This window comes from Lipotes vexillifer, unplaced genomic scaffold (genome assembly GCF_000442215.2).
Source record: "Lipotes vexillifer unplaced genomic scaffold, Lipotes_vexillifer_v1.1 scaffold917, whole genome shotgun sequence".
NCBI lineage: Eukaryota > Metazoa > Chordata > Mammalia > Artiodactyla > Lipotidae > Lipotes > Lipotes vexillifer.
The window spans coordinates 902,071-929,762 of record NW_006795104.1 but is presented as its reverse complement, the minus strand read 5'-3'; the positions used below and the strand labels follow the sequence as shown (position 1 = coordinate 929,762).

Genomic DNA, 27,692 nt, shown 5'->3' with positions numbered 1-27,692 from the left:
CTGTATTCTTCACTGCTGTGCACTAACAATACAAACAAACCAACAAATGCCAGTTTCACTTAAGAATATCTTGATGAAGCAATAAACATGATTTCATTAAATCTCAACACATGAGCACTTCTTTAGTATTCTATGTGTCAAATGGGAGATATGCATAAAGTAGTTCTGCTGTATACTGAAGGGTGATAGTTATCTGGGGCAAAAAATCTTGTGCAACTGTTTGAGTTGCAAGCTGAACTAGCCACATTTTTCATAGGGTGCTATTTTTACTCTAAAGAACAACAGACAAACTATTCACACTTGTATGTGTGACAGAACCATCATTTCAAGGAAAACAACTAATAGTATTTGTTGCAAATGATAAAATTCAAGTTTCATGCAAAAATTAGAATTTTGGAAAACACTTCTGCTACTGTAAACTTGACAGCTTCCTGTAATTAACGACTTTGCAGGTGAGATCAGTGGTGATATTAAGGAATGTGATTTTTTTGATACTGTATAGTGAAATGTGTCAGCATTGAAAGATCTTCATAATTTAGTAAACAAATATTTTTCAAGTGTCCAATGCATGTTGATTCAAAATCATGTGTGGATAAAAGATCCATTCAAAGTACAAGATAAAAATCAGTGAATGTTAATGTAACAAAATGGTTTCAAATCCCACATTGCAGGTAACCTTTAGGAAATTTCCGCTTGTTGAGTTTTGATGTAATGTCAAAGAATATGCACAATTATCTGAAAAAGTCATTAACATATTCCTCTCTTCCAACTACAAATCTAGATGAGGCTGGATTTTCTTCATATACTTCAACTAAAACAACATATTGCAACAAATTGCATGCTGATTGATATGAAAATCCACCTGTCTTCTATTAAATCAGACATGAAAAGAGATTTGAAAAAATATAAAGCAATTCCACTGTTATTAAATTTTTTTGTTTTGGAAAATAGTTATTTTTAATGAAAAATGTTCTTTATATTAACATGTAATTGGGTTACTATTGTTAGTTCTGAGTGAATTAATAGTTTAAATTTGTTGTTTTAATTCTAATATGGTAAATATCAATAGATAACAACCCACATAAACAAAAGCTCAATTTGAAGAAAGTAAAGAAAACTTGTGAGCAAAAAGTTTGAGAATTGCTGTAATAGAGGTTTCTTTCTAATACATACAAATAGATATTGAGGAAAGATTTCTAACTAGAAAGCCATCTTATTACCTATATCTTTTCCTATTTAAAAAAAAATGGTGGAATATCCATTTGTCCACCAGATTGCAAACTCCACATAAGCAGAACTAGATAGGTCTATTCTCCATTATTTCCCCAGTGACACATAATCTTTAAATAACAAATGTTTTTCAAATGAAAAGTGGGAAAATGTAATTTTAACTCAATATACATATATACAATATGTATACATGTACATAGCTACATTCCTTAAATATTATCAAATATGATGATTTATTTGTTTGTCTAAAAAATCAAAACACCAAACTCAAGGACTCAGGGAGTATTTTTTTTCTTTCAAGAAGCACTGACCTAAAGAGGGATTAAAAACTCAATAAAATTTAACCTAATTTTGTTCTGAAACTGTGTTTCTTCTCATCCTCTAAATTAATGACCAGTCCCACAAGAGCCTACTTAATAAATACAACAAATTAAAATACATTTGAAGAAGGAGGAGGAACCAAGAAAGAGATGAATTATGAGGAGAAAGCAATAGGAAAAGGGAGAAAGAAACAGAGTAAAGGCAAATGAGATTTTATATATAATCCTTTCCAAAAAAACTTCTGAAATTCCAAAACGACTCTTACTTGCCTAGATAAATTTAGTCTTTAAACAAGTTACTTACAAAGGTAGTGTCTAAGTACCTGGCATTTCTTAAGCTCTCGCTTCAGCTGGAGAACTGTAATATGCTGTGGTCCTTCTTCCAGGTTTCCAATGCCTTGGTGTCCTCTGAATGAGGTGACCTCCTGGGTCACGTTAAACCACTCCTGCAGTTTGTGTTGCTGATTTTGGTTTAGTCTGACAGAATCTTTTAAGTCCACCAGGAAGGTAAAGGCTTCCTCTAAACAATTTTGGTAACCCAAACATTCTCCTTGTAGCTGAGCAACTTGCTCCTCAAGAGAATGGATCCTATTTTTATCAGGAGTCCCCTCCCGATGGATCTGGCTAGTTTGGTTGCTACTAGCCTGCTGGCTTTGCAAAGCTTCTCGAAGCAACTTAATCTCAAATTCCATTTCGCCCATACGGTCTGACTCGGGGCTGAAGTTTAAGGTGGGTTTGTTTCTAATGTTGCGTGCTCTGTTGGCATATTTGAGAGAATTTAAGGACTCGTCAAAATCCAAGGAGGATGGGCTGACACACGTGATCATGACGGTCTTGGCACTGCCTCCCAGGGAATCTTTCAGAAGCCGGGTAATTTTAGCATCCCTGTATGGAATATGTGAACTCTTCCTGCGTGGGTCCCCAAGAGCGCTTATTACGTTTCCTAAAGCCAGCAAGCCACTGTTGATTTGAATGGATTCTTTGAACCGTTCACCAGTATTCCCTGTTTTGGTTACTCTTTCTGATCCAGCCAAATCCACAAAGTGGAACTTTGAGACAATATGCTGATGAGAATACCACGATCTATCTTCAGCTGCCACTTTATTTTTCGCCACTTGACTAAGGCTGATTGTGAAAATCGCGTGTGACCTACTGGAGTGCTCGTTCATTTGGGTGGTATCCATATGCCTGGCTGCATTCCCCATCTCCAGGAGACTCATCACTTCATCTGCAGTCTCCACCTGGCATTCCTTGGCCCCAACAATCACTTAAAATAGCAACAGCAAGTTTTAATCAAAATCCAGTAGAGTTAAATTAACCACACAACAATTATCATTTGCTTATACTGCCCAGCTAAGACATTCCCTTTAAAAAAATTCATAGCATTTCAAAATAAAAGTAACATCAGCAACATCATTAAATAATTTTAGATAATCTGCTAACAGGACTATTTTAATAGATGGCATTCATTTTGATGTTTAAATTCTAAAAGATGTCATATATATGTATGTTTTAAACAATCTGTGGGTTTTTTTGGAATCACACATCACACTCAATTCTTTAAAACACATGACAAAAGAAAAATTCTTTATTCCAGTATTTTGATTTGTAGAGTCTAATATACTGATTGAAAGATAATAGATTAATTATATATATAACTCAAAAGAATTAATCAGTAGTAGATTTAAATTAAATTAGTTTCTTTTGAGTTTCCTTAATATTCAAGCCATCCTAATGTTTAAAGTTTTTGGTAAATAACCAATGATAAATGAAAATTTCAATACAAATAAAATTGTTTATTCTTTTTTTTTTTTTTTTTTTGCGGTACTAGGGCCTCTCACTGTTGTGGCCTCTCCCGTTGCGGAGCACAGGCTCTGGACATGCAGGCTCAGCGACCATGGCTCACGGGCCCAGCTGCTCCGAGGCATGTGGGATCTTCCCAGCCCGGGGCACGAGCCCGTGTCCCCTACATAGGCAGGCGGACTCTCAACCACTGCGCCACCAAGGAAGTCCTGTTTATTCATTTTAAAAACAGTTTCCCCCTACATAATATGAGTGCAAGGCAATTCAAAAAAGGCAAAAAAGTTTCTATTTTAACAACAGAATAGAACCCAAAATAACCTAAGCTTACTACATGTGTTATTTGTTTATATCCAAAAATATTTTGAAAAGGAGTAGGTGAATTTGGGATTTGAATCACAGCAGTAAACCTCCCAAGTCTGTGCTTGAATTACAGCACCAAGCTTCCTCTTTAATCAGATCTTGTCATGTCACTGTTTCTTTAAAAAATATTCACTTTTCTTGCATTGTTTCCATCATGACACCTTTTTTAACAGCCCAGTTCATTTAAAGTTCTAATGTACCTGTACTACAACAGGGAGTGCTAAACAATTTAACCATAAATCATAGTATAACTTTTCTAAAAGTTTTCTAATGTTAGGCTATAGATTAGCACTATCTATGGTCCTCAAACCCAGCTGAAAATCACCTGGGAGCTTTATAAAAGGGAAAGTGCCAACACCCATGCCCCATCTTTAACTAATTCATCAGAATCTGTGAAAAGTAGGGCCCAGAAATCAGTATTTCTTAAAAAGCTTCCAAGGTGATGCTAATTGTGCAGCATCCAGGTTGGATACCAACTATCACTTGATACAGAGAAACTCAATAAATATGTCAAACAAATGCATTTTGGTTGTGACTGGGACACTTTACAAGATATATGGTAATTTGTCTTAAGACTGTTATATCCTACCAAAATTTTTGCAGGATTGCTATCAGGTGTGGAGTATTTCATCATTAAATTTATGAGGAGTGATAGTGTATACTTCCCTACTCTCTATTTTACAATAAACATGTATTTTTTAGTAACTTTTAATAAAAGATAAAAACATTCAATAATTACATTTTACAGAAATTCAAAACATCCGTCTGGATTTCGTCCAGAAAATATAAACTATACAAAATTATCTAATAAGGTCACAAAGTACTGTGTATGCTTTCTTTCTAAAAAACAAAACAAGGGGCTTCCCGGGTGGCGCAGTGGTTGATAGTCCGCCTGCCGACGCAGGGGACACGGGTTCGTGCCCCGGTCCGGGAAGATCCCACATGCCGCGCAGCAGCTAGGCCCGTGAGCCACGGCCGCTGGGCCTGCGAGTCTGGAGCCTGTGCTCCGCAACGGGAGAGGCCACGGCAGTGAGAGGCCCGCGTACCGCAAAAATAAATAAATAAATAAAAAGATGCCATACAATATGTGGGGTTGTGAGTGTATTTTTTTTTAATCAGATGTGTGTAGAAAAAGAAATCTGGAAGGAAACACACCAAAATTGGAAGTTGCTATTTCTGAGTTCTGAGATTAAAGATGATATTTAACTTTCTTCCTTATACTTTACTATATTTTCAAAATGTTCTACGTTGAACATATTACCTTGTAAGTCAGAAAATCAGAAAGTGTTATTCTTTAAAATACTTGTATTTTGACCTTCCCATTCTAACGTTCTCCCATTTCCAAACAAATAGATGTTTAATGAGATTAACAGGGTGACAGCACAGAACGTCAGACCTTGAGAAGCACACCAAAGGACGAGTAAATGTCAATATGAAGAAGCAAACACATAAACTCTAAATTTAAAAAAAAAAAAAAGAGGAAGCAATAGGTGTGCTGGGACAAAAATCAGAAAGGAAGAAAGGAGAGTTCTTGGATCAACTTGGATGAACACCAAAACACCAAAGGGAGAAGCCATCCCCAACCTCAGGGTAACTCTGGGAGAAAAAAAAGTACAAAAATTAATTTAGCCTATGTCACACTTCTTAAGATCAGCCCAGGGGTGGGGGAGGTGGCAATTATAGGAAATAAATACAGTTGATCCTTGAACAACACAGGTTTGAACTGTGCAGGTCCACTTACATGTGGATTTTTTTCAATAGTAAATACTACAGTACTACACAATCTGAGTTAGTTGAATCCGCTGAGGCAGTGGATACAGAGGATGACTGTAAATTATAATTGGGTTTTTGACTGCGCAGAGGGTCGGCACCCCAATCGCCACCCTCCCCACCACGTTGTTCAAGGGTCACCTGTATTTGGAATTACACCTTAATAACTTCATCTTACCAACCACTCTGAACTTCTACTTTTCACCTGGGTGCATTAACTGCTACTGGTAATCAATAAGCTATTCAATTTAAAAGCAAAAACAAATGCATTTTGTTTCTATGTCTGTTTTTAAAGAATCTTTGGAAAATATCCAGAAACTGAATTAAATCATATTCATTTGCTAATGAAGACTATCAATTAAGTAGGCTACTTTACCTGTGTTTCCCTTTTCATCTTCTCGGATGTGAAGATCCTTCATAGATGTCTCCAATTCTAGAAGATCTCTTAGGTCTTCCTTGTATACTTCTATATAAGACACTTTTATCTTAGAGTCAATGCTAAGATTTTCAGAGATGTTTTGAAATATTTCTTGGATAGCACGAGGAATGATACCTTTTTGACCCTCCACAACTGAAGCTGAAAATTTAGAGAAAGAAAGCACATCTGAAATTGAAGATATAAGAAAAGCTACAATCAATAAATTTATTTTCTCAAATTTCTATTATAAATTTTTAAAATAGAAAAAGAAAACATTTTTTTCTATAAAGTTCAGAAGTGAAAATTTTCACATGCATGCTCTTACTCAAACTTCATTCATGCATTCATTAAATATTTATATAGTACCTACTATGTGCCAGGCAGTATTCTAGGACCCTGGGAACCATCAGTGAACAAAACAAGGAAAAGATCCCTGCCCTTAAGGAACTGTACTAGGAGAGACAGACAACAGCTAAAAACAATAAGTGAATTATATAGTATATTAAAAGGCATTAAGTATGCCTGGAGAAAAAAATAGGGCAAGGCGAGGGGGACTGGAAGTGTAAGTGTATTTGATGGGAGGTGCTTATAACTTTAAATAGGAAAGTCATGATGAGTGGGCATCACGGAGAAGCTGACCTTTGAGGAGAAACTTGAAAGAGGTGGCAGAGGAGCCATGTAGGTATCTGAATGTCCCAGAACAGCAAGCGCAAAGGTGCTAAAATGGCGTGATCCATAAACAAGGAGGTCATTGTAGTTGGAGCAGGTGGAGCAAGGGGAGAGTAGCAGGGCATGAGGTCAGAGAGGTGACAGAAACAAGACCATGTAGGTCCCTGTAGACCACGATAGATTTTAGGTCTTATTCTGGGTGAGATGAGAGCCAATGGAGCAGAGCAGTAACTTGGGATTTAAAAGAGACCACTCTGTCTGCTGCGTTTTGCCTCAGTCATAGAAGGGTAGGGGCAGAAGTGGGGAGACCACTTAGGAGACCAGTGCACTAATCCAGGAGTCTAGAGGGTTCAGGGGAGAGGTGGACATGACAGTGACATAAGCTTGGCAGCAGAGAAAGGTGAGAAGGGACCAGGTTCTGGATTTATGTTGAAGGGAGAGCCATTAAGATTCCCTGACAGATTGGGTATGGAATGTGACAGAAAGTGATGAGTCAAGGATGACTCTGAGATTTTGTCTTGAGCCAGTGGAGTTGCCATCAACTGATATAGGGAAGTGTGTGTGTTGAGTTGGTTTAAGGGGAAAATGTCAGAAGTTCATTTTTTGACCTATTAAGTTGGAGGTATCTATTAGGGATACAGTTGGGAAGCTTGAATAGGCAGTTGGATATATGAGACTAGAGTACAAGACAGTCATCTGGACTGGAGGTAAAAAACTGGAAGCTACATATAGATGGTATTTAATGTCGTAGGGCTGGATGAGACCAAGGGGAAAAGTTGAGAGTCAGAAGAGAAGAACACCAAAGATTGAGCCCTGGGCACTTCATCATTTGTTGGTTCACTTATCAGGAACCAGCAAGACAGCATGAATGACCAGTTAAGTAGGAGGAAACCAAGAACGTGGTGGCCTGGAAACCAAGTGGAGAGCATGCATCAAATTTGCTGAAAGGCTGGTTTGATGAGAATTGACCACTAAATTTAGTAAAGTGAAGGTCATTTGTGATATCTCGACAATTGCAGTGTCAGTGGTAGTGGAGGTGAAAGTCTGAATGGAGTGAGTGTAAAAAAGACCAAGAGGAGAACTGACACCACGACTCACAGATAGTATCTTCAAGGTTCTGCTGCAAAGAGGAGCAGAGAGAAGTGGGGTGGTTGGATGGCAGCGAGAGTGGGTAAAACAGAGGGGAAGTGAGAAATGTAACTAATTATTTTAAGATACAATAAAGACTGATTTACCCAGCATTCTCTCAATTATTAACACTAAAATACTATTAAAAATCACATCATTGTAATTGATGAAAAACTGTATTCACAATGTAATTGTGAACATCAGTGTAATTAATGAAGAACTGTGATCACTGTTTATGATTATTCACTGTTTAAAATGTCATGTGAGCAATGATTTTTAAATTTGTTAATGCCCCATTTCCTCAAGGTGAGCAAACTGGTCCTCTAGAATACTATGACAATGTTAACCAGCACAGCTTTTTTGGAGAAACATTAGTATAAATAGTATCAAAAGTTGAAATGCGATCACCCTTTGACTCAGATATAGTCCTAAAGAAATACATATACACATACCCAAAGGTGTTGTATAAGGATCAGTAACAATTTCCTGTAATTGATAAAAAATTCCAAACACTACTAAATCCATTAGTAGGAGAATGGTTAACAATGGTATACCATGCACCTATTGTTAAACAGATGTCTAAGATCCATAAAGTTAAAAAAAGCAACTGCAGGGCTTCCCTGGTAGTACAGTGGTTGAGAGTCCGCCTGCCGATGCAGGGGACACGGGTTCGTGCCCCGGGCCGGGAGGATCCCACATGCCAGCAGCTGGGCCCGTGAGCCATGGCCGCTGAGCCTGCGCGTCCGGAGCCTGTGCTCCGCAACGGGAGAGGCCACAACAGTGAGAGGCCGGTGTACCGCAAAAAAAAAAAAAAAAGCAACTGGAGAGCAAATTCATTTGCATAAAATAAAACATACATATCTATGCAAAGAATATTTTTGAAAAAATTCACAAAAAATGATGGTTACCTCTGGGGAGTTAGAACAGGGGGAGAAAAGAAAGGAAAACTTCTACTTTTATCTTATGGCTGTAATATCTGAATTTTTACTTTTAGAAATAAATATATATAGTCTAAAAATAAAAGTTTTAAATATAAATAACTTAAAAATAAACTAAATATACTGTATAGAATTGCAAGCAGCACAAAAAAAAGCTTACAATCAAATGACATGACAATGAAAAAAACTAAATGATAGTTATATAACAGTTTAAGGCAAAAAATAAAAGATTTAATAAGAAAATATTTATTGAAAACCCCAGGAATGCAATAGGCATAAGTGGCACCAGTGAAGTTCAAAATAGGTACAGGTAGTACCTAAAATATCTCTCTTTAGCTCATTTATTATGGTCTGGGGAGAATCCCAATCATTGGAATGCAACTCATTCATGTTAGCAAGAACCCTTTAAAAAAAATTATTTGTGTCGTATTTCTTCACATTTAGCCAAAAAGCATGTTTTGAGATTTCTGGAATGGAAAGGTACAGGTAGTTTGAGGGTAAACAGGCAAAAGAAAGGGACAGGGGAACAAGCCAGGGTCTAATGGCAACAAAGGACGTGTGCAGAAGAGAGGTACAGAAAGACCAGTTCTGTCCAAGCCAAGACCTCAATCCAGGAATGAGGAAGGGAACATCTCTACACCTCTTCTCCATCACTTCCGCAACGCAGAACACAGATTAACACAATAACATGAACGAACAGAAATGCATACAAGAGACTCAGATATTTGTAAACCAATGTTCATAGCAGCATTAGTCACAATAGCCTAAAGGGGAATACAATTCAAGTGTCCATCAACAGATGAATGGATAAACAAAAGATGACTTATACATACAATGGAAAATCATTCAGTCATAAAAAGGAATGAAGTTCCAATACATGCTACAACATGTAGGATATCCTTAGATACATTATGCTAAGTACAGAAGCCAGATATAGGAGGACGAATACTGTATGATTCCACTTCTATGAAATATCTAGAAGAGGCAAACTTACAGTCAAAGAAAGTAAATTCGAGGTTACCAGGGGATGGCAGGGGGAGGACAGTTATTGCTTAATGGGTACAAAGTTTCTATTTGGGGAGATGAAAAATTTTGGAAAGAGCAGTGATGGTTACAAAACACTGTGAATATACTTAATGTCATAGAACTGTACTCTTAAAAATGGTTAAAATGGTAAATTTTGTTTTACATTTATTTATTTAACCACAATTTTTAAAATAGTAAAAATAATGTACAAGATAAAATTTAGAATAAGTAAAAGAATAAATTGGACTTAAAGTTAAATAAGTTTCTGTAGGCCAATTTAGAAACCTGCCCACCATTTTTAGCATTGTTCATGGAAAATATATTCCAAGCTACAAAAAGGTGGCTTACAAATGAACCTTAAAAACAACTTGCTTCCAAGTTGAAGATTACCAATGTTCAGATTTTTGGCAACAAACATCCTGAAAATCTGAACCTTACTAACTTGGACCGCCTTTGATTGCCATCATGTAGCAAATATGGGAAGCTGCAGGTTTTTCCAGTACAAGAGAAAGTGAAAATTCCTTTTGGAGAGCTTCCAGGAACTAGCCAATAATACTATCTATAAACTCCAGCATATATTGAATATATGCATTCTAGATTAGCCAGAATATGAGGCTGATCAGTATAGCTCATTCATTTCCCACTTCAACAGATAACAAAGCAGAGTAACTCAAAAGACTTAAAAAACAAAAAAAGCTGAATTACAAATAATATTTACAAATAAAGCTTCAAAATGTATTCTGGTAACCTAAAGATCACATTTTCACTGTCACTCTTATATTCCTGAAAGACTATTTCAGAGAGAAAAACTGTAAAGTTTTATACTTTAATAGCCATCATTTAGCTCTTATACACTATTTAAAGAGTATCAAGGGCTTCCCTGGTGGTGCAGTGGTTGAGAGCCCGCCTGCCAATGCAGGGGACACGGGTTCGTGCCCCGGTCCGGCAAGATACCACATGCTGCGGAGCAGCTGGGCCCGTGAGCCATGGCCGCTGAGCCTGCGCGTACAGAGCCTGTGCTCCGCAACGGGAGAGGCCACAACAGTGAGAGGCCCGCGTACCGCAAAAAAAAAAAAAAAAAAAAAGAGTATGCAAATGAAAGTTTTTAGAGAAGATTACACCTGGTAAAAGTTGGTAAATCCAAGGTTCTGAAAAGCAGGGAAATGAATAGTAATTTAAATAAGCATCATATTGAAAAATAAGAGATTGCATCTACCACAGTGCCTAGCATCGTACTCTAGCCACTGCAAAAGCTCAATAAATTATTTATTGGAGAAAAAAACTACATTATTTGCATAGTCAATAATCAAACAGCAGATGACTGACCCAGAATTGGTGTCTTACAGATAGCCTGGGAAATCAAAAATGCTATTTTCACAAATACACCAAGAAATGTAACTTCAAACAACAAAGTGCAATTTTTCACTTATCAAATAGTGAAAAAAAAATTTCAGATTTCTGATTTCCAGTAACTGGCAAGGATATGAGCAAATAAATGGCTTTCACATATTGGTGGCAGGATATAAACTGGTACATCATTTTGGATAATGTGTCAGTATCTATCCACATTTTAAATTTGCATACCCATTACTCAACAAATCTACTTCTAGGAATCTATTCTACAGAAATACTAACAAATGGATGCAAAGCTAAATGTATAAAGATATATACACTGTAACTTTTTATAACAGTAAAAATCAAAACCAACCATTAATCCTATCCATTAATACCAGAATGGGTGAATTATGATCCATTCAAACTATGGAACATTATACGTACAGCCAAAAAAAATGAGGTGAAATTCTATGACCCAAATGGAAAGAAATGAAATGATATTTTATATCGTTAAATGCAAAAAGAAAGTTACAGAATCACAGGTATGAAATACCTCATCAAACAATTAAACTAACAACAAAAAAACCCAAAAAACTACATGTGTGAGTACTTGTAATATACCTAGAAAAATGTCTAGAGGACTCTGAATGCATACATCAAACTGTTATTTCCTGGGAATGAGAGGAGCTTTCATTAGTTTAATTAGATTTCTTAAGCATCACTTGCAATTCTTTTTACAATGAACATTAATTTTTTTTAAACTAGCAGAAAAAAACATCAAAAGCTCTTCCTAATGGTGATCTGTTTCTTTTGGTATGAAGTATTTTAGCTAAAATATTTTAGGACAATAGATAACTTTAATAACCTTTTCCCTTAAGGAATTAAAATTGTATTCATGGCCTCTTAAAAAAAAACAATATAGCTGTATGTGACCAAGCTGTGAAAATTGTTAAGGGAGTAGAACTTAAAAGTTCTCATCACAAGAAGAAAAATGTAACTGAGGTGATTGATGTTAACTGAATTTACTGTGGTAATCATTTTGCAATATATAGATATATCAAACTATTATGCTGTATACTTTGGACTAATACAATGTTGCATGTCAATTATATCTCAAAACTGGGGAAAAACAGCAAAGGGCTGAATACTGAACATTGTCTTAAACGTCTTTCCTCAAGCAAATATAATCATAAATTGTTTAATGAAACTTCAATATTTAAAGCAAATCTTTCACAGATGATGATCTTATGAACACATCTGTTATCCTATTATTTCATTCAGTTAATACGCTGAGCACCTACTATGTGTCAGGCACTGTGGTATTTCAGCTTCTTTCTACTGTCTGAAATAAAAGTAAAAGAGTATGAGAATCTTACCAACATGGCCTCCTCCAATGGTGTATGTCTTCCCAGATCCAGTCTGTCCATAGGCAAAAACGGTTGCGTTATAGCCCTCAATGAGTGACAACACTAATGGCTTTATACAGGTATTATAAACTTCATCTTGAGTGGAATTTTTGCCAAAAACAAAATCAAAAGTAAAGACTCTATCTCTCCCAATGATAACTTGTTGGGTGTTTGGAATAACTCTCACACAAGCTTGATAATTATGAAGAACTTCTTTGCACAGCAGAGGTCTAATTCTCACAGCAACTTTTACTGGTATTTCTTCCATGGCAGCTTAGATTTTACTAAACAGATTTTCTACTTAATATTCAGTATCTAGTGTGAGAAACATCCATTTTACGTAAGATCTGGACTCCTGTGTATCAAAATAAAAACAAAATTTAGTTATTGACTTCTCTATCCTAATAAACTAAGCAACTTCTAAAGCAAAGTCAATTAAAGCAGGTTTTGTTCTAATATAAGATAGCTACAAAGAGTAAATCTGTCTTGAAAAAGTATACCTATAATTTATAGATGAAGCGATATGATGTCTGGATTTGCTGCAAAATAATCTAGGGGATGGGAGCCTTGAGTTGGTAAATGATGAAGCAAAGTGATAAGTGCATGGGATTCCATTATGCCATTCTTTCTATAGTGGTAATATGTTTCCCAGCTCATTAATCTAAATATTGAATAATTGGCAAATTAGAAACATAAGGCAAGGACTTCCCTGGTGGCGCAGTGGTTAAGAATCCGCTTGCCAGTGCAGGCGACACGGGTTCGAGCCCTGGTCTGGGAAGACTCCACATGCCGTGGAGCAACTAAGCCTGTGCACCACAACTACTGAGCCCACGTGTCACAACTACTGAAGCTCACGTGCCTAAAGCCCGTGCTCTGCAACAACAGAAGCCACCACAATGTGAAGCCCGCGCACCACAACGAAGAATAGCCCCTGCTCTCAGCAACTAGAGAAAGTCCGTGTAGAAACGAAGACCCAACTCAGCCATAAATAAATTAATTAATTAAAAAGAAACATAAGGCAAGGAAATAATTGGGTAACTGTACATGTACACAAGTAGTGCAAAGCAAACCCTTAGATTTTACAGCTATGTACTGAAAAATAACAACTCCTCTTTGTCGCAAATGTTAGAAATCAATCCATGAAAATAGTTTTAAGGATTTCTATAAGTCAATGTAAATTTAAAACTAAATTTTCTATTTAAAAATAACCAAAACTAACAGAAAAACTGCTGTTCCACTCCTAAATTACATGGTACTTATTTCTGAAGATCTCTGGTGGAATTAATACGTTAAAAATTATATTGGGGGACTTCCCTGGTCTCCAGTGGTTAAGAATCCGCCTTCTGGGCTTCCCTGGTGGCACAGTGGTTAAGAATCCGCCTGCCAATGCAGGGGACACGGGTTCGAGCCCTGGTCCAGGAAGATCCCACAGGCCGTGGAGTAACTAAGCCCATGCGCCACAACTACTGAGCCTGTAAGCCTAGAGTCCATGCTCTGAAACACGAGAAGCCACTGCAATGAGAAGCCCGCGCACGGCAACAAAGAGTAGCCCCCATTCAACATAACTAGAGAAAGCCCGCGTGCAGTAACGAAGACCCAGCGCAGCCAAAAATAAATAAATAAAATAAATTATTTTTAAGAACAAACAGAAAAGAATCTGCCTTCCAATGCAGGGGATGCGGGTTCGATCCCTGGTCGGGGAACTAAGATCCCACACACCACAGGCAACTAAGCCTGTGCACCACAACTACAGAGCCTGTGCACTCTGGAGCCTGCGCGTCACAATTGCTGAACCTGTGCGTCCCAACGAACAATGCCATGTGCCGCAACTAAGAACCAATGCTGCCCAAAGTAAAATAAATAAATATTTTTTTTAAATTGCAGGGACAATGTTTTAAAAAAATTAAATTGGTAGCTATACTTACCATGAACAACCTGAAAAATAAATTAAGAAAACAATTCCATTTACAATAGCATTACAAAGAATCAAATAAATTTAGGAATAAAGTTAACAAAAGATGTGTAAAACTTACACTCTGAAAACTACAAAATATTGTTGAAAGTAAAGAAGATTTAAATAAATGGAAAAACATATCATGTTCATGGATTAGAAGACTTAACATATTAAAATGGCAATATTCCCCAAACTGATCTAAAGAGTCAACAGAATGCCTATCAAAATCTCAGCTGACTTCTTTGTAGAAACTGACAAGCTGATCCTAAAATTCACATGGAAATTCAAGGGACATAGAATAGCCAATACAATAATGAAAAAGAACAAAGTTAGAGGACATACTTCCCCAATTTTAAAACCAGGCAACAGTAATCAGACAGTGTGGTACTGGCATACGACAGACTTAAAGATCAATGGAAAAGAATTGAGAATACAGAAATAAATCCTCACATTTATGGGCAACTGATTTTCAACAACAGGGTCAGCACAATTCAACGGGGGAAAGATAGTCTTTTCGACAAGTGGTCATGGGACAACTGGATATCCACATGCATAAGAATGAAGTTGGACTTCTACCTCACATCGTATACAAAAGTTAATTCAGAACGGCTCATAGGACTTCCCTGGTGGCGCAGTGGTTAAGAATCCACCTGCCAATGCAGGGGACACGGGTTCGATCCCTGGTCTGGGAAGATCCCATATGCTGCGGAGCAACTAAGCCCATGCACCACAACTACTGAGCCTGCGTGCTGCAACTACTGAAGCCTACTCGCCTAGAGCCCATGCTCCACAACAAGAGAAGCCACCACAATGAGAAGCCTTCTCACTGCAACGAAGCTACTCTTGCGGCCCCACTTGCCGCAACTAGAGAAAGACCGCACACAGCAACGAAGACCCAACGCAGCCAAAAAATAAATAAAACTTTAAAAAAAAAAAAGATACTCAAAAATGTTTAAAGAAACAAAACAAAAATAAATGGTTCTGGGCTTCCCTGGTGGCGCAGCGGTTGAGAGTCCGCCTGCTGATGCAGGGGACACGGGTTCGTGCCCCGGTCCGGGAAGATCCCACATGCCGCGGAGCGGCTGGGCCCGTGAGCCATGGCCTCTGAGCCTGCGCGTCCGGAGCCTGTGCTCTGCAACGGGAGAGGCCACAACAGTGAGAGGCCCGCGTACCGCTAAAATAAATAAATAAACAAATAAATAAATAAATTTTAAAAAGAATTTACATGTCTTTTAAAAAATCCATAGCACTTATACTTCTACAGATTCTGATCAATTACAGCCATCAGAAGCGTACGTATTAATCTCACCAATCAATGTAAAGAAAGGTGAAATCTGATTGGCTGGCATACTCAATGGAGTTTTGAAATCTAAGCAAAGGAAGGAGAAATATTTGATCACTGATGCCATGTCGTTGATCAGAAAAGTGTCTCCAAATACCGTTGCCATCCTGTGCCCTTGGCTTTTCAGAAGTAGTGACTGTCTAAAAATTGTAGTTTGTAAGTAATATTTTCTTAAGAAACTTTCTGGCAAATGGATAGTGAATCTCATAAGGATCTCAGAAAAGGCCCCAAATGCATAAAGAACAGATGGAGAAGACAGGAAGCAAACAGGGGAAACAACAAAGATTTTTAAAGTTGGAGTGGGCGAAGTTTTATTTTAAAAGTGTTTCAAAGAAAGAATCTGGGCACTCTTTCTTTCTCAATTATCACCTGCTCTAAGGGAGGGGTCTTTCAGACTGCCGCAGAACTTATAATGCACCGAAGTTTCAACATCCGCAATGGAAAAAGGAGGCCTGTGACAAAACGAAACCCCCAAGGAAGGTGGGCCTTTCCATCCCTCTTCAGATACCGCAGCTGGAAGCACGAAAACAAGAAATACACAGGATCCGATTCAGTGAGGCTCGGTCCGGGGTTCCCGGGGTTCCCGCGTGTCCCTCTTCCCCAAGCCCTTCTACCTCAAGGGGCACCCAACTTCCCCGGCCGCTCGCCTGGGAGTCCCAGCATAGGCCCAGGTCCCTCGGACGCACTGCTCCGCCTTGCGGGCGCCCCGACCGCCCTCTCCGCCAGCCGAGCCGCGGAGGCTCCCAATCCCCCGGCCGGCCGTTGGGAGGAGAGGGGGCCGGCCGGGGACACCGGCTCAGAGAGCTGGCCGGCGCCGCACCAGGGCCGACCCCGCCAGCCCGGCCCGACCCTCCTGCCACTCACTGACCGGTTCGAGAAACCCCAGTCTCCCGCGGCTAGCGCAGCTCAGGACTCTTCGCCTTCACTTCGCACCGCCGAGCCGCAGCTACCGCCTCAGCCCGCGCCTTTTGTTGTCGCGGGTTCTCCCGGCAACCAGCAAAGCCCGTACTGACGCGCCCCCGCCCCTCACGGCGGCCGGAAGCTCCCCAGACCCCGCCCCAGCCCGCCAAGCCCCGCCCATGACCCCGCCCCGTCAGGGAGGAGCCTAGAGCCGGCCACCTGGAGGCCCCGCCTCCCATATTAGCTCCAAAGTAAATACTACCCAGGGATCCCTCTCATAGTGCTGAGCCAGAGAACTCTCCAGGAGTTTGTAAGATGAATATGAGAAAGATTCACATTAGTTTCAATATTTTAGCTACCAATTCCGTTTATTTTTATTGAAGTTAAGTCCGCATAACATAACATGAACCGTTTTAAAGTGTACAATTCAATGGCATTTTAGACATTCACAATATTGTGCAACCGTCACCTATTTCCAAAACATTTTCATCACCCCAAAAGGAAAGAAAGCCTCATACCAGTTAGCAGTCACTCCCATTCCTCTCTTCCCCAGCCACTGGCGACCACTAATCTGCTTTCTGTTTCTATGGATTTACCTGTTCTGGGCATTTCATAGTCATAGAATCATACAATTTGTGGCCTTGTGTCTGGCTTCTTTTGCTAAACGTTTCCCAGTTTCACCCATGTTGTAGCATGTATCAGAAATTTAATTCCTTTTTATGGATGAATAATATTATGTTATGTGGACACACCACATTTTATTTATCCATTCATCAGCCAAGGGATATGTGGGTTTTTTCCACTTTGGGAATAATATGAATAATGCTGCTATTAACATCATGTACAAGTAGCTGTTTAATGTTTTGTTTTGTTTTTTTCAGTTCTTCTGGGTATAGACCTAGGAATGAAATTGCTGGGTCATATGGTAATTCTATGTTTAACTTTTCCAATTTACTTTTAAATGCCTCAATGCCTCCCATTTTTAATAGCATCATCTAAGTATCTTCAAAAAGCAGTCCTTCGCTCATAAAACTTAAAAGTGAAAGCAGGAAAAAAAGCTGCTTAAATTGAATTATTTTGAATTTTTAAAATCCAAAGATGTGAATTTGTTAATTATGTTGCACTTTTAGAATTTTTTTTAAAAGTTGCCCATCATGACTGGTCTGCTGACAAAACTGCAATGAATAACAGTAACAATTTAGGTTTGGGAATTCCCAGGAAGACTAGGCAGCAGGTTTCAGGAGGCCACATGTCTGCAGACGAGGTCAGCAAATGCCTAACAGGATTGGAATGGGACATTTCCTGTTGCCCCCAAATTGGTGTCTTGAGTCCAAAGTTGAAGAGAAGGGGTCACTTAAGTTCCCCACATTGTAGACACCAGTCATTATCACCCCCTTCACCCCCAGGATTTACAGCAGAACAAAACTAATTCCATTTCAACTCCAATCCTATCTCCTTTTATAGCCCTTATAAAGAGGGACTTGGGGTGTTGAAGGAGAGTCATGGGGTCTTGGTCCTTGTGGAGTGGGGAATAGAGGGTTTCACAAGTAAGAGGCATCTCTCTTAAGTCAAAGGAGGCTCTAAGAGTGACCTGGAGAGCCTGGGGGAGCGGCACCAAGGGGAAACCGGCCTTCTGGTTGGACAGGGCTAGCGGAAGAGGCTGCATGTGCCTCTTTATACTGAAGCAAAGCAATTGGATAGCAGTGCAGGGAAGGCGCTGGAGTGCAGCAGCCTGTACTTCCACCATTTGGCAGGGCAAGAACCTGTGATTTTCCTGTGTTTCCCATCTTGCCCTCACAAATCCTTCCTGCACACCTGCTATAGTGATCTATGCAGGACACAAACTTGACCACAAATCTGCCCTTTGCCTATACCATTTCTGTGACGTCATGGAGAATATTACTACTCAGCAGCTGGAATGAGAAATCCATGTAGAGAGAGAGACTTCTTTTGCCGAGAAGATGCTTTGCCAGCCTACACTCAGGTGGAAGTTAAGTCTCCTGGGTTTGACCTTTGGTAGGTACCCAGGCTTCAGAGAAGAAGATGGTGTTGTGCATATGAACCAGGATAATTATTTGACTGCTCTTGAGAAGGAATGAGAAAGATGGAGGAAGCTCAAGATGCTGGGAAGAAGCTGAATCAGAGAGAGGGAAAGGATAGCTGATAAAGGAATTCCAGGGAGAACAGAAACGGCTAATGGAGATCTTTAGGTTGCATGCTGTGAGGAAGGTGAACCTCTTCCTCTCTCTCCCCTGCAAAATCTTCAGTAAAGTCTACATTGCTAACCGAGGTATTTGTGACAGAGGATTGTTTGTAGCAACTTAAAGATCCGCCAGCCCCTAAGTCAAGTCTGGTGCTGGACAAAACCACGTGAACCTAGGAGGCAGAGGATTAGAAGAAAGCTGAAGTCTGGCTTACATGTCAGTGATGTTTTACTTCACTAATAAACCAAAACAATGTAAATTAAAATGATAGGGACTTCCCTGGTGGTCCAGTGGTAAACAATCCGCCTTCCAATGCAGGGGATGCAAGTTCAATCCCTGGTCGGGGAACTAAGATCCCACATGCTGTGGGGCAACTAAGCCCACTTGCCACAATTACTGAGCTTGTGCGCCTCAACTAGAGAACCCACATGCTGCAAACTACAAGAGCCCATGCACTCTGGAACCCACGCACCACAACTACAGAGCCCATGTGCCCTGGAGCCTGTGTGCCACAACTAGAGAGAGAAAACCTGCATGCCACAACTAGAGAGAAACCCACGAGCTACAACTAGAGAGAAGGTCGTACACTACAACTAGAGAGAAACCTGCATGCCACAATGAAGAGCCTGCGTGCCACAACTTGAGAGAGAAAACCTGCATGCCACAACTAGAGAAACCCACGAGCCACAACTAGAGAGATGGTCGTACACCACAACTAGAGAGAAAACTGCATGCTGCAGTGAAGAGCCTGCACCACAACAAAAGATCCCACGTGCCTCAACAAAGACCCTGCATACTGCAACTAAGACCTGACGTAGCCAAAAAAATAAATTAAAAAATAAATTAAATAAATAAATGTTTTTGTTTTTGTTTTGCGGTACGCAGGCCTCCCACCGCCTCAGCCTCTCCCGTTGTGGAGCACAGGCTCCGGACGCGCAGGCTCAGCGGCCATGGCTCACGGGCCCAGCTGCTCCGCGGCATGCAGGATCCTCCCAGACTGGGGCATGAACCCGTGTCCCCTGCATCGGCAGGCGGACTCTCAACCACTGCGTCACCAGGGAAGCCCATAAATAAATATTTTTAAAAATTAAAATGATAAACCATTTTCACCTATAAAGTTGGCAACATCTTTTCATAATGTAATACGGGCAAGCATTCAGTGAGGCAGACTGTATATTTGCACATTTTGCTGTATATTTTGCTGATAGGGCAAGCCCTTCCTCATTATTGTAACTTTCTTGACTATTCTTAGCATCTCTCTTCCAGAAGAACTTTTGAATCAGTTTGACATTTTCCAGAAGAAAGTTCCATTGAGATTTTTTTAATTGAATTGCAGTTACATTTTTAAAATTATAACACATTTTTATAAACATAGAGGACAAATTTTAAAATGCATAAACTGCATGGCTCTTTTATGAAAAAGATAAAATGGCTCTCATGATAAAGTCCAGTCTTCTTGACATGGTATACAAAGGCCTTCCTTAATCTACTTTTTGCCTACCTTTCTAGACTCATCCCTGCTATTTCTTGCCTCACATTTTATTCTCCAGCATCAGCAGAGACCATATATTATTTATTTTTAAGCCCCCATAGTTGAGCAGCGTTTAATACATAGTAAATACTAAGCTCGTCGCAGAGATGCAACAAATATTTATGGAAATAAAAAACTAAAAAACAGACAGCAAGTAATTTGCTCAAGGCTACATGGTTGGTAAGTGGCAGAGGCAAGACTGAAGCCTACATGTGTCAGATGACAAAGTCAACACTGCCTCCTCAAAGATTGAGCTCAGCTATAGCTTTCTACATAATGTACATCTTTCTCTCTCTCTCTGTCTGTTCCCCTCTCCATCTTTCTCTCTCCCTGTATTTACTCAAATCAGGATCCAAACATGGTTCACATGTAGCATTTGGTTGACAGGTCCCTTAATTCTCTTTTAGTAACAGTTACCTCCACCTTTTTAAAAACTGTGGTAAAATACACATAACATAAAATTTACCATCTTGACCATTTTTAGGTATGCAGTTGAGTAGTGTTAAGTCCATTCACACTGTTGTTCAACAAATCTCCAGAACTTTCTGTCTTGCAAAACTGAAACTCTATACCCAGTAAACAACAATTCCCCATTCACCCCTTTCCCCCCCTGGAAACCACCATTCTAATTTCTGTCTCTATGAATTTGACTACCCTAAGTACCTCATATAAGTGGATCATATGGTATTTGCCCTTTTGTGACTGGCTTATTCTCTTAGCATAATATCCTCAAACTTCACCCATGTTGTAGTGATCTTGGGTGGCCTTGGCCTGCAGCGGCTTGAAGTGAGATTTCAGCTCCCGGCCAGTAACTGAGGTCAGGTCATGGCGGTGAGAGCACTGAATCCTAGCCACTAGACCAGTGGTCAGTGACAAGGCCCTGGCTCTACGTCTTTGAAGAAGAAGAACTCCCACAAAGACGGAAAGTAGTAAAACAAGTAAAGTATTTATTAAGAGAAAAAAAAGTACAGTATGTGTGGATAGACACACAGGCGGGCTCAGAGAGTCGTGCCCTCGTGGCAGTTTAAATCACTTATACGGGGCATTTCTTCCATGTTTCCTTTGACCAATCATTTTGATTTGTCTGATTCAGAGCCCATATTTGGTGTATCTCAGGATTTTCCCATGTGTGCGCATGCATCTTTTAGCCAAGATGGATTCTACCAACGAGGCCTATGTGTAGGTTTGGTCACTTGGCATGACTCCCCTTTTGACCTCCAAGGAGCCTTTCTGCACATGTGTAGTCGGGAAGGTCTTCTAACTTCGAGAATGAGGTCTCTTATCTTCTATCTGGGCAGGGCTGAGCCTCCTCTCTCAGTTGTCCTGTTATTCCCGTCTCAGAGTATCCGTCTACAAGGAACAAACGCAAACCGTTTGCCCTGAGGGCCCATCTGTCTCTTGCCTCAGTAGCATGTGTCAGAATTTCTTTCCTTCTTAAGGCTAATATTCCACTGTATGCATATAACATTTGTTTATCCGTTCTTCTCTTGTTGGACACTTGAGTTGCCTCCAACTTTTGGCTATTGAAAATAATGCTGCTAAGCACAAAGGTGTACAACTATCTCTTCAAGATCCTGCTTTCAGTTCCAGAATGGAATTGCTGGATTGTGTGGTAATCCTTTAAATTTTTTAGGAACTGCCGTACTGTTTTCCATAGCAGCTTCACCATTTTACAATCCCACCAACAGGGCACAAGGGATCCAATTTCTCCACATCCTCACCAATGCTCACCATTTTTTTTTAATCACTTATTTGTTGAAGAAACTGTGCCATTTGTCCTTTAGAACATCTCACATTCTATATTTGGCGATGGCATCTTTGTGCTGCCATTTAACTTGTTCCTCTTTTTTCCTACATTTCCTGTAAACTTGTAGATCTAGATTCTTGATTAGATTCAGGCTCAATTTTTCTGGCAAGAATACAGGGCTGTGTACTTCCCTATTGCAACACACCAGGAGGTACATGATGTCTGAGTATCTCACTTTTGGTGATGTTAAGATTATTAGTGAGTTCAGGTGTTTTCAGCCTAATCCATCCCTTTAAAATTTACCCATCAGCTTTTTACCTAATGGTTTTAACAACCATTGATATTATTTTACAGAGGTATTATTTCAGTAGGAATTCCAAAATGGTAATGTTCTAATTCTAATATTCTTTTTTGCATTTATTAGCTAGAATTGTTCTATAAAGAAGAGCTTTCCCACTATCAGGTTATCCTGAAATACAGTTAGTACAGGAACCATGCTTGATTTTTTCTTTCTCTTTTAAAGATTTAATTTTTAAATTTATTTTTGGCTGCATTGGGTCTTCATTGCTGCACGTGGGCTTTCTCTAGTTGTGGCGAGCGGGGGCTACTCTTTGTTGTGGTGTGCAGGCTTCTCATTGTGGTGGCTTCTCTTGTTGCGGAGCATGGGCTCTAGGCATGCGGGCTTCAGTAGCTGTGGCGCAGGGGCTCAGTAGTTGCGGCACACAGACTCTAGAGCACAGGCTCAGTAGTTGTGGTGCACGGGCTTAGTTGCTCCGCGGCATGTGGGATCTTCCTGGACCAGGGATCGAACCCGTGTCCCCTGAGTTGGCAGGCGGATTCTTAACCACTGCACCACCAGGGAAGCCCTAGTCAGCAAATTTTATACCTGAAAGGAATCTTAAAAATTACTTAGTCCCATTATACATTTATTAATTTCTTATTTTATATTCAATATCCCTGAGTTAGACAAAAATTATTTTGCCATTTTATTTATTCATACCTGTATTAGGGTTCTCCAGAGAAACAGAGCCAACAGAATATATATAGAGAGATAAATATATAGATCTAACTATAGACATATAATCTATATATGTCTATCTATCCCCCCACCCATCCACTGATCTATCTAGAGAGAAAGAAATATATTTTAAGGAATTGGCTCAGGTGATTGTGGGAGCTGTCAAGTCTGAAATCTGTTGGGCAGGCTAGCAAATTGGAAATTCAGATAAGAGCTGATGTTACAGTCTCGAGTCTAAAATCTTCAGGGCAGGGCAGCAAGTGGGAAACTCAGGCAGGGTTTCTAGGTTTTAGCCTTGAGGCAGGGTTGTTCCTTCTTCTGGAAAGCTCAGTCTTTGCTCTTAAGGCCTTCAACTGACTGGCTGAAGCCCCCACGTTATGGAGTGTAACTGCTTTACTCGTCTATTGATTGTAAATGTTAATCATACCTGGAGAATATCTTCACAGCAACATCTAGACTAGTGTTTGACCAACTAATTGGGCACCTTGGACTAGTCAAGCTGACACAAAATTAACCACCACGATATCATCCTACTGCAGCCTGTAAATGAGACATGCATATATTTTACAAAACGATACAAAAAGAAAACTGGAACCAGAACTAGAAAATCAGACTCAGATTATCCTCTTGCATATGTAAATTAAACAGGCATAGAGATTTTAACTCATTTGTCCAAAAGCTGATGACAGAACCAAGGGAGTGAGCATACAGTGATTCCCCTTAGGGCAGCCCAGACCCTTGGATCTTAACCCTGGATACTTTATACTATGGAGAACTCACAATTCTGGACTTCCTTACTTTGAGGATCATTACCTCCCATGGTTTGAGAGCAAGTACAAATGTTGCCTAGGCCATGGCAGCTTATCTTTTTCCCAAAAAACGCACAAGCACAAGAAAGGGTTGATGGTGACAACATTGAACTTTACCTGAGCTCTGTACTTTCAGAAAACAGTGACATTAAGAAATCCCTCCAGAGGGGCTTCCCTGGTGATCCAGTGGTTAAGAACCTGCCTGCCAATGCAGAGGACACAGGTTCAGGCCCTGGTCCGGGAAGATCCCACATGCTGCAGAGCAACTAAGCCTGTGTGCCACAACTACTGAGCCTGTGCTCTACAGCCCGCAAGCCACAACTACTGAAGCCTATGTGCCTAGAGCCCATGCTCCACAACAAGAGAAGCCACTGCAATGAGAAGCCCACACACAGCAACAAAGAGTAACCCCTGCTCACCACAAGGAGAGAAAGCCCACGGACAGCAACGAAGACCCAATGCAGCCAAAAATAAAATTAATTAATTAATTATAAAAATTAGAAAAAAAGAAATCCCTCCAGGGACTTCCCTGGTGGTCCAGTGGTTGGGAATCTACCTTTCAATGGAGGGGACGCAGGTTAGATCCCTGGTCAGGGAACTAGGATCTCACATGCCGCAAGGCAACTAGGCCTGCACACTGCAGCTACTGAGCCCTCACTCAGGAGCCTGCATGCTACAACTACTGAGCCCGCATGCCGCAACTACTTATTCCACATGCCACAACTACAGAGCCCATGTGTTGCAACTACTGAGCCTGCACACTCTGGAGCCTACAAGCCACAACTAAAGAGCCTGCGTGCCACAACGAAAGATCCCACGTGCCACAATGAAGATCACACATGCCGCAACTAAGAGCCGACACACGGCCAAATGACTAACTAAGTAAATATTTTAAGAAAGAATAAAAAGAAATCCCTTCAACCTTTTAACCTTTTGTTTTCGGAAATCCCCCACCCTTTTATGTTCTGGGAAACGGTTTACCCAAAAGAACGATCCTTCTCCATGTGACTTAGATAAGACTGTCTGTCGACTCTTTCTCATGTCTCCCTGCTTGACTTGTGACTGTGACAAGACCAAACACGGATCTTTCCCCTTTCACCCAAACCTGCTGAGGAGGCCAGCCACAGACTCCCCAATTCCTCATTCTTTGTCTCATGAATGATTAGCTGAGATTAGAACTATCTGTCTGCCTCAAACTAGCTAGACACAAAGTTAAAAATTTCCTCTTCAGGGAACTGAGATGCCTCCTGATTGCAAAACAAACCCACCTGTGAATTCCCCCACCTGTAACCTGTCTACTCCTCCCTATAAAAGACTAGGGCAACACCACCCTGCCAAGAAACCCTGATCTTCGCATCTGGGGTGCTCTTCATACTGCAATTAACTGAATAAGGTCAATTTCCTTACTTGTTCAGGTATTCTCTTTGGCAATAACATCCACCAAAGGGCTGAGAATAAAAAAACAAAGTAAAAAAAGAAGAAAAAAGTGATCTAAGCACACTGAGAGAGAGAGATGAGTCATAGAGCTACAAGGAAAAGGAAGGTGCAGTTGCCTCAAGTCACGTACTGTGGCTCATTAAACCTGTACCTCCGCAACTGGATTATTAAACCATTATCCATTCAGCTTCAGGGAAGAGGAACAGTGAAGGAGTTCATTAATTGACTTCTGGACTGAATTGAATGAAACCTATTAATTTCTTTAGTGCTAATCAGGGAGAAGTTAAAGGATGAGAAAGGAACAAAAGCAGCCCCTGACAAAAGCTGCCCTGGCACTCACAGCTATGCCATGGTATTCGCCTGTTGAACATAATCTCAGACAAGGTTACTCAGAGACCTTGATAAAGTGAGACAAAATAAGGCCACTTGATAATTTTGCCTAGGCTACTGTGCCACACACACAGAACCAAACATCCTACTATGGCTGAAATGAGTGACTGATGTTTCTTTACCAATTTCTGTTTTTCCTTGCTTCAGCCTGCCCTCCTTATGGATAAGATTTGAGATAGCCAAAGGTAGAATTGCCTTTGGCTGATGGCACCCAATTTAGAGAGAACCTTGCTTCCTTAGACCCTGTCCCAAGGCATCCTCTTACTGAGACATCCCATGATGCAACAAGTAATTAACCCAACCTGTTTACTTTGGCTGGAAGACATCGACATGGTACCACGGCTAAACCACCAGATAATCCTAAAGAAATCAATGAAATATGTTTTTAAAAAATGTTTTTTGAGCTTGTTGCAAAGCAAAAGCTATTGAAGGAAACAGTCACCAAGGAATCAGAACTAACGTTTGATCTCTGCTAGGGAACTGGTTTAACGACAGTAAACAAAGGACTCCCCTGAATGGAGGGCTGTGATGGGGAGGGCGGGGAAGGGCTCCAGGAACTGTGGACATTTACATTAATTGTCTTTGAGATTAGCATGCACAATAAATCAACATAACCAGAAACCTTTCTAGATCCTATTTCTACATTCTCATCTTCTGGAACTTCAGGAGCTGTGGCTCCAAGTTCATTATGCTCCTCAGTCTATCCTGAAATCCATCAAGAGAGTTCTCTCTGTGCAAGGCTCACACAACCAAGAATATTAGAATTAGAATATTACTATTTTGCAATCCCTAATGAAACAAAAGATCTGGAAAGTGAGCATCATTGGCTGTTAAAACCATTAGGTGAATTGTTATTTAAATTCTTAGTCTGTATCAGGTATGAAAACTATAAAATCCATGCATGATGACGAAAACTTGCTGTTTCTTAATATTCATCCACACTCCTTAGTTTAGCTGGTACCCAATGCCTGGAATAGAGAATAGTTCCCTGGCCTCCCTGGCAGTAAGTTGTGGTCATGTGACTAAGTTCTAGTCAGTGAAATGAAAGCAAAACTGCATGTGGTACTGCTAGAGCCTTCCTGTCAACCTTGCACTCTTCAACTTCATAGCTTCTTCAACCCTGCTGCCTAGATTAGAACGCAGACACCTTGGATCGCGAGTCCAGGCTATGCTCTGTGTAAACAAGAGAAAAGACAGCTGCGTCTTGGACATCAAGGAGCACCATACAGCCCTAAACTGCCTTCCCTGTCTTTTACATGATGGAGAAGTAAATGGGGAAAGCAGGAAGCCCAGAGCTGGCTGAGCCTGGAGGGGGAAGGAGAGGGGAGGAGAGGGAGAGGTGGGGAGGAGGGAGAAGAGGGAAAAGACAGGAAGCAGGGGAAAGGGTACAGGGGTGGGCAGGACAGGGCAAGGAGCAAGAAGGGTGACAGGAGGAGGAGCTGGGCCAGCCCTGAGGTCTAAGCAACTGTTCTGCTTGCGCTTCCTGGAGCCTTGTAAGAGCGGGTTAAATTGGAAACTATTAACTATGATACTTTCTACAGAAAACTAATTCAAAATTATGGCAATAATAAGGTGCTGAGCTCATTATCTCAGGAATGAAGGCCACAGCTAGGTTGGACTCAGGCAGGGCAGGTTCAAGAGGGATCTGGCTCCACACAATCGTTACTACAGCTTCAGGTATCACATTTAAGGCAAAACATTGCTCAGAGAAAGAAGAGGGATCTTCTCCCATGGCCCCTTCTTAAAAGTGAAGAAACCTTTTCCCATAAGCCTCCCTGCAGACTTGCCCTCCAGTGTCACTGGCCAGAACTAGATTATATATCTATTATTAGAACAATCACAGGCAGAGAATAGGATTATCATGAATAATACACCATTCATATTAACTCGGGTCTCTCTCCAGAACCAGGGACAAGATCACCTTCCCCTTAGTCACATAGGGGAGAGACAGATACAA

At 40.4% G+C, this 27,692-nt stretch overlaps 1 protein-coding gene across 3 annotated transcripts in view; it reads right to left on the bottom strand.

The window, feature by feature from the left end:
- Window positions 1–12,758, bottom strand: part of KIF27 (kinesin family member 27) — an 83,787-nt gene extending 71,029 nt beyond the window's left edge. For all 3 annotated transcript variants that reach the window (XM_007467438.1, XM_007467440.1, XM_007467439.1), the window contains exons 1-3: window positions 12,374–12,758; window positions 5,860–6,060; window positions 1,874–2,817 (exon numbers count right to left, since the gene is read on the bottom strand). In XM_007467438.1, the coding sequence (XP_007467500.1) occupies window positions 1,874–2,817; window positions 5,860–6,060; window positions 12,374–12,671 (1,443 nt within the window). In that variant the 5' untranslated portion in view covers window positions 12,672–12,758. The remainder of the gene's footprint in view (window positions 1–1,873; window positions 2,818–5,859; window positions 6,061–12,373) is intronic.
- Window positions 12,759–27,692: the final 14,934 nt, after the last annotated feature.